At 62.1% G+C, this 7,626-nt stretch overlaps 1 protein-coding gene across 1 annotated transcript in view; it reads right to left on the bottom strand.

The window, feature by feature from the left end:
- CARM1 (coactivator associated arginine methyltransferase 1) overlaps window positions 1–4,121 on the bottom strand; it is a 10,849-nt gene extending 6,728 nt beyond the window's left edge. The window contains exons 1-4 of the mRNA XM_025203877.1: window positions 2,379–4,121; window positions 2,169–2,275; window positions 1,276–1,380; window positions 99–209 (exon numbers count right to left, since the gene is read on the bottom strand). Of these exons, the coding sequence (XP_025059662.1) occupies window positions 99–209; window positions 1,276–1,380; window positions 2,169–2,275; window positions 2,379–2,550 (495 nt within the window). The 5' untranslated portion in view covers window positions 2,551–4,121. The remainder of the gene's footprint in view (window positions 1–98; window positions 210–1,275; window positions 1,381–2,168; window positions 2,276–2,378) is intronic.
- Between the last annotated feature and the right edge of the window lie 3,505 nt (window positions 4,122–7,626).

Below are 7,626 nucleotides of genomic sequence, written 5' to 3'. Positions count from 1 at the left end.
CCGGCAGTTGTGAGGCAGCGGGTCCAAGAACAGAGCTAGGCTGGGGGAAGAGGCTGCAGTTCAGCCCAGCCCAGGCACCCAGCGAAGGCAGTGCTCACCTCGGCGTGCTGGGCCATTGTGCTGGCCTCCACGGCATAGATCTTCCTGGCCCCGGCCTGAGCAGCAAAGAAAGACAAGATGCCGGAGCCACAGCCCACATCCAGCACAATCTGTAGGGGTTGGGGAAGGAGAGAAGGCAGTGTCAGGGGCCAAGGAGCTCTACTCAGTATGGCAGCGGGGACACGGTGGTCCATGTCCTCAACCAGTTGCTTGGGGGAATCCTATACCCAGCTAGCCCAGCAAGAACAGGGGAGGGAGATTGGGCTGAGGATGTCTGGAAACCTGGTTTCCACCCCGTCTTTGAGGGAGAGGTTGGGGGGGGCGTCTCACAGTGGACAGCAGGGGAGCCAGGACACCCAGATGCCAAATGCTGGGTACCCAGAAATCATGGCCATGAAAGATATCCTCGCACAAAGGAGGGAGAAGGATGGGGGGCAGGTTGGGCCAGAGTCTCCGCCTCCTTCCTCCCCATGTGGCTGGCTGAGACCTGATGAACTCAATACTTCCTAGCAGGCATCCACTGGGGGCAGGCGGCATGGCCGGGGTGGGAAGTGGGGACTGGAACACAGGCGCCGGCTCTGTGCCAAGGCCTAATTAGAGCCTGCCGTCATGGCGCCAGCCCCCCACCCTGCGCGACCTAATTGAGGAGGCTTCAAGAGCAGCCGCTTGGCAGGAGACATCCTGGTGCAAGCAAGCCTGTGAGAAGTGGGGGGGGCAGGGAGTGACAAGCAAACGGGAGAGATGTGTCTGGGGCCACTCAAAAACTGGAGCTGGGAGCTGGACCCAAATGGGCAGCTTGGGATAGAAGCGATGGGGCCCCTTGTGGTCACAGGAGTAGGCAGAGGGCTGGGGTGTGCCCAGCTCCAGTCACAGGTCTTGTTTTGATCCATGTCAGAGGGAATCCTGGTATTGGGACACAGATACACACACACTGATGCCATGGCAGGGGCTAATAGGATGACCCAGCACCCAATGCCGACCTCAAAGTCCAGAGCAGGTCACACTCTCATGAGGTCCCAACAGCAGAGATGGGGGGCACACGGACTCTGAGCCCCAAGAGGGCGCGGGGGGGGGGGCGGCCAAGGCACTGCCTAGACAGGCTGCACAGAACTGTCCCTTCTCCTCCCACAGCTGAAGGCTCCTGGCAAGACCTGGATGCCACCCGGCCCAGCTTACCTTGTCCTTGAAGTCACTGTGGTTCTGCAGGATGGCACGCTGGTACGTGCCCGTCCGCACGTAATCCTGCATCATGTTCTGCTGCTGGGACAGATAGCCGTAGAACTGAGGGACACGGGGAGGGGGGGGGCAGTCAGACTCCAGGCAAGGACAGGTTGAGGGGTAATGGAGGTGCCCCACAACCCAGGTCATGCCAAGCTCCACCCTGGCAAGGTCCCTTTTCTAGGGACGTGGCTGGCAGGGACCTCTGGAGCTCACATCTAGTCCAACCCCTGCCTGAGGCAGGATCAGCCCCATCCAAACCAGCCCAAACAGATCCAGCATCTGAACTTTTCCTGGAATTACCGTCAGCCCTGACACAGCACTAGACAGCACACCCCAACCTGCCCCAGAGAAAGCAAGGGGACTACAGCTGTCAACGTCTTGCTGCTGTGAAAGGTTATTAATAGATGCTCAAGAGATCCTAGGTAGAGGCCGTGCCCCCGCTACAGAGGAAGGCAAAAACCACCCAGTCTGCACCAGTCTGACCAAGGGGGAAAGATTCCTTCCTGACCCCCAGTGCAGCGTCAGTCTGACCCTGAGCAGAGGGGCAAGACCCTCTAGCCAGGACCCTCCAAGTTTGAGTCCCCCAGCAGGAGCATTAGCACAGCCCAGTCACCACCCCAGCCTGGGCTGCAGCCAACACCTGATGCCTCTGAGGGAGGCTTAAAACCTCCCTGGCGCACACAGCAGAAACAAGGTGGGGGCAGCAACCAGCAGGGGGGTCTCTCAGGCAAACCCTGGTGTGGGGACGCAGGCCTCTTGGCCCACACCCTCCCAGGACCTGGGGGGGGGTGCCAAGTTCCCGCTCCCTCAAATACCTGGTCACCCCAACCCGACCTGTCCTGGCCCACCTGGAAGTACTGCACCGCCGACGACTCCTCTGTCCGCTCACTGAATACGGAGCGCTCTGTGTTGTGGCCCCGACAGTTCTTCAGGATGTTGTAGAAGGAGCAGAAATCTGGAGGCAGACCTGGGGTGTCAGTGGGGCAGGGACTGAGATGGGGACACAGACCCCAGGTCAGGGGCTCAAGGGTTGGGGGGAGGGGGTGAAAGGCACATACCGGTGGGGGTGGCGAACTGGATGAGGACACTGTTGCAGCCAAGGGTGATGATGAAGGACTGCTTGCCCACGCGGCTGCACTCTGTCTCGCGGGACACGGCGCACTTGAACACGCACACGTCCTCATCTGGGGGAGGCCGGGGGCAGGGAATGGGACACACAAGAGGGGACATAAGGTCAGGGAGAAAGGGGGAACCCTCAGCTGCCCCCTGGGGGCCCCACTGTCCCCATTCCCCTCCCCATCAAGTGCTGAATGGCACCTGGGCTCCTCCACTGTTATCCTGGAGAACAACCCCTGCCCTATTCCCAGGGTCTCCAGGTTCCCGGGGCTTCACTGTTTAGGGGTCCCGGTCCCTGCAGAGCAGTGGAACTGGGCTGGTCCCAGGCCTCGGCCTGCCCCGCAGTATGAGTGACCTGGACCAGCCTCAGTTGGGAGGCCGAGAAGGGGGAGAGTGAAGCACTGAGGTAAGCACCCAGCAATAAACCTGGCTGCACTGCAGCTGATCCATGCAGATACAGGCCGGGGGAAGATGCCAGCGTGGTACCTCCTGTGGCCTAGTCACAACTTCCCCTCACCAGGTCAGTGTAGCATCTGCCCCCTCCCCCCATGCCCCAGCAGACTTTAACCACTTCCCTGCCCACCTCCTACAGTAGCAAGACAGGGCTGTTACCCCCCACCAACAGAGGCAGAGGGCTGGCAAGTATATGCGATGTGCCCTGGGTCATGTGGGGAGATGGAGGCAGTGCAGGGACTTGAGCCTGGGCCTGGCCAGTGCCCAAGGCAATGGCCAGGCCTGGCTCCGGGTGGGGAGTGCGCTGGACCAGCGCCTGCAGGACAGCAGCCAGGAAAGTGTTAGCAGGTAATGAAGAGCCCACCCCATCCCCTGTGAGCACTGGAGGCATCTCACCCTCCCAGCCCAGGCTCCCAGCTGCTGTAAGACAATCTGCCCCGCGGGGCTCAGGTTCCAGCTCACAGGAACCCAGGCCAGGGAGGGAGGCTCCAGCTAGGAGCTGGGACTCCTGGGTTCTCTTCCCAGGATCAAAGCAGATGCCCTGGTTCAACTGGTTCCTCCCCTGCCCCTGCTGGCAGCTCCACCCTCCTCCCCTGCCCCACCTAAAAGGGCGTTTCCTGCCCGCCTGCCCATGCCACTGTCTGGGAGATGTGGGGCCTGCATGGGACACACCAGCAGGGAGGGTGCCAGCCCAGCAGCACTCATGTCCCTGGGATACCTGGAAGCCACAGCAAGGAGGCTCCATTGTGGTCTGTGACCCCTGCTGTTCGTCTTCCATCAGCAATGCCCTGCAGGCCCGTCCCCTAGGCAGCGCTGCCCTGATTTCAAGGTGAGCCCGGGGGCTCATCCAGGGGAAATGAGAGCAGCCAGCTCTAACTAGAATTCCCCGCTGTTCCCCAGACCAGGCTGGGCAAAGCCCATGGGTTTCCAGCTTGGTCAGAGCCCACAGAGAGGGGGGATTTCACATAGCCTCGCCCCCCTCTGCAGGGTTGGAGGGGCCTGGAAGAGCAGGGGTGATCCCAGCAGGGGGGAAGGGTTTTTTAGGCAGGCAGGAAAGTGCCCCGCTCTCTTCAGTGGGCTCCTGCTCAATGCAAGCAGCCTGCCCGCGTTAATCAGCCCGGCGCTGGGGCCTCCGAGCCTTTGTGCGCGGAGAATGGGGCCGACAGATGTGACCCGCCCGGGGCCAGCTCTGCACTCAAAGGCAGCGAATCATTCACCAGAGGGCCGTGCCGGCCCAGTCCCGCGGGTGGAAGAAGGGGGCTCCAGGTTCCCCTCCTACATATACCGCCCCCTCCTCCCCAACACACAAAGGCTTTCCCTGCCCAGCGCTGCTGCGGGGAGGGAAGGAAGGAGAGATTCTCCTCCTTTGATTGTTCCCTGTGCTCCCAGCGTTTGCCAGCCAGGCGTGGCTGCCCCAGCCCCAGGACCCGAGAAGAGGCACAGGCTGGTCTCGGGGTGGGGGGGGAACATCTGGCTAACACCAGCTGCTGCCCAAACAGCCATAAGAGGAGCAGGGGGTGGGAGGGCTGGACAGGGGGTCCCAACCTGACTCCCTGCTCTGGGCAGGCCTGTGGGTCCTCAAGACCAGATCCCAACCTGTCCTTGAGTCTCTCCTGACTGTGGGGCTGGTACAGGACAGGAACTAAGCCTGTGCCAGCCCCCACAGCCTCTCTGCAGGACTTCCAGCTCCTCTCTGCCCTATTTCCTGGCTCCCAGGCACCCGTTCTGGCTCTTTCTCCCAGCCCTGGTGGATGCAGGCAATGGGCAGTCCCTGCCTACCTTACCCCACTGCCCCGGGAGAGGGGCTGGAGGCCTTGAGGGACAGGAGGGCAGCCTGAGCAATGGCATTTCCGGCCTCCCCCATCCCAGAGCACACTGATACCAGGGGCTAATGCCTCTACTGATCCTGCCCGAACTCTGGATGTCCTTGAAGTGACTCCCAGTTGTCTCATAGGGACATGGGACCCTGGCCCCAGGGTGGTGACCCCTAGCCCCGGACAGCCAGGCCACGTTACTGTCAACTGGATGCAGACCTAGCTCCCATGCTGTGCTTGACCAGGGCTGGGAACTGGCAGCTTCCAGACCCCTCCTTCCTCAACTGACACAAGCCGCCTCTTCCTGCTACCTTGGGTACCAGGGCTGGCAGATGCCCTGACGGCCTGGCCTGGGCAAGAAGGGGACTGGACCTCCCAGGGCAGGATTTCCCCAGGTCCAACTCCTCCCTGGGCTGTGGGAAGAGTTTGCTTCAGTGCTGTATCCCCTAGGCAATGGGGGGGAAGCTGGGACTCCTTGCCTGGAGATTTCCTGACTGGCCCATAGCCAGGACACCCCCATGGAGGGGTTCCCCCAGCCAGGAATCCCCTCCAGACCAATGGGGCTCCTCTACATTGCCAGAACGGAAACGCCTCCATACCAGGCTGCAGCTGCCTGGGAAGCAGAGGCCTGGGCAGCACATGAGCTGTGTCCCAGCACCCAGACTGGCAGGCATGAGGGTCCTGGCATCACCCAGCCTGCTCCCCAGAGCTGCAGCCTTGGAAGGGAACGTGCTGCCCATGTGGGTCACTCAGGCCAGAGTCGTCTCCCTGCACAGCAGAAGGGGGGCAGGAGGAGGCCCTGTCCCAGGCACTGGTCTGTCCCAGCACCAGCTCTCTATCTCTGGAGATAAATGCACTGAAAGCAATGCAGCTAGTGGAGACCTCAAACTCCTGGGAACTGGGCTGCGTCTCCCACCTCTCATCAGCCTTTTCCCACTGCAGGGATGACCGCAGCCACGACCCCAAGTTCCCCTCTAGGACCAGAGCACATCCCTGAGTCCTGCAGCTCATCTGGCCCCTCAGCTGGCTCAGCCCACAATGTCACTGCCCTAGTCTATGCCCCGGCACTTGGTGGGATCCTGCCAGCCACAGCCTGATGGGGGCACAAGTGGCCCAGCTGGACCTAAAATGCAAGGCGGTTTTCACAGGTGCTTCTGGAGTGGGAATGAAGCAAAAGCCCTTGACCTGGACAGGACTGTCTCCACTTCCTGACTTTGCAGGGGACAAGGCAGGGAGGGTGAAAGCCAGCTTGGGCTCCTCCAACTAGGCAGGCTGCATTGGGGTTGGCTGGACACTGCCTCTGGTGAGAGACAGGAAAGGGGAGGCAGCTGTCTCTTCATGGGGAGCACAAAGTTGGGAGCCACCGAAAAACGAGGACAGAGCTGTCGCGCAGATCCACCGGGGGGTGGGGGGGAGATGATGGACGACAACGACACACACGACACGACGGATGATAAAGAGGAACTATTCCAACCAGAAACCCACGACCCGGATGGAACAAAGCCAGCATCCATTCGCCACGGGGAGCACACACCTACTGCGAGACAAGGCAGCCTTGATGACAGGTACATGGCCAGTTGGGCACCTATGGACCCTCCCTCCATTGGTACCCGGTTGCAACCTACCAGCCTGGTCACCCCTGTCTAGGCTGTTTCAGACAAAAGAGAGTGGGTGCATGTGTGTTTGGGGGGGGGGGAACGGGACACGACGATAGTACACCACGACGACAACTGGGATCAGCTTTCAGAGTCCCCTGGGAGCACACACCCAGCCACAACCCTGCAGCACAGAGACACCTTGCAGCCCACTCACACTGCAATGCCCAGGGGCTGGAGCCTCAGCTGAAGAATACAGGCTATGGCACCGAGACAGCCCTGGTAGGGCACCAAGGCCCATGACAGGTGCCACCAGGTATGCTGGAGAGCAGGGCAGGGTTCCTGCAGGGCAGGGCGCAGGGGGTGCAGATAGACGCAGGGACCTGCCTGGTTTTAAGAAGCTGTAAAAGGAGCTGTGATCATGGACACACACAAGCCAGTGAGGTCTGGCTGGTGCTGACCAGGGGCGCAGGCAGCAGGGAGGAGGGAACCAGGGCTCTATGAACCAACAAGCCCCTGGGAGAAAAGCATGGCCCCTCCCCACCCCGCAGCTTCGCAGCACCCCAAGAGCACAGGAGCGCAGCTAGCTGTTGCCACGACCTCGTTTCTTTTGGCAGCTGCCTGCCCCCCCGCTTGGGGCTCCCAATGGCTCCACCAGGCTCTGGAGGGCCCCAGAGACCCAGCACCCAGAGCCCTGCCTTGTACCAGACCCGAGCTGTAGCCCGGCTTCCCAGACGCCCCTGCCGTGCTCCGTGCCCAGGTCAGCTGGGACCACAAGGGTTCACATCTTGGCCATTCAGTCCCTAGATGCTGAGGCCAGAAGCATTGCTGCATTTGGCCCCGTCTGCCCTACAGCACTGCTCGAGGGCCGCCTCTTGCCTTCCTCCTGGTCAAGCCAAGCCTGGTGCACACCTCCTGGCCCCACAGCAGCTTCTTGGGGGTCACGAGCTGACACTGACGGGTGAAAAGGGGAGCAGCAGCAGGCTGGGGGGGGCTCCCAGCACAAAGCAGCGCAGAACTGGGGGAACCCCCTGCACTCCCAACGCCACCCCTCTCGGACCCCCGCACTGCGGAGCTGGACCCCCCACGCTGTCCCCTGCGTCAAGTGGTTTCAGGCCCCGTGGCCACAGTGCAGGATGGGGGGGAACGGGGACGACGGGCAGGCAGTCTGGGTGCCCCCAGACCCAGTGTCCCCTCGCTGTGCTCTAACCCCAAGGACGCGCTGTCCCGGGGTGCCGCGTCCTCCTGGCCCGGCCCGGCCCGGCCCGTGCCCCGGGCAGGGGCCGCGTCTCCAGCGCCCTCGCGGACGGACCCCGAGGAGGAGGGGG

Source organism: Alligator sinensis, unplaced genomic scaffold, assembly GCF_000455745.1.
Source record: "Alligator sinensis unplaced genomic scaffold, ASM45574v1 scaffold707_1, whole genome shotgun sequence".
NCBI classification, from domain to species: Eukaryota; Metazoa; Chordata; order Crocodylia; family Alligatoridae; genus Alligator; species Alligator sinensis.
This window is presented reverse-complemented; position numbering and strand designations above follow the sequence as displayed.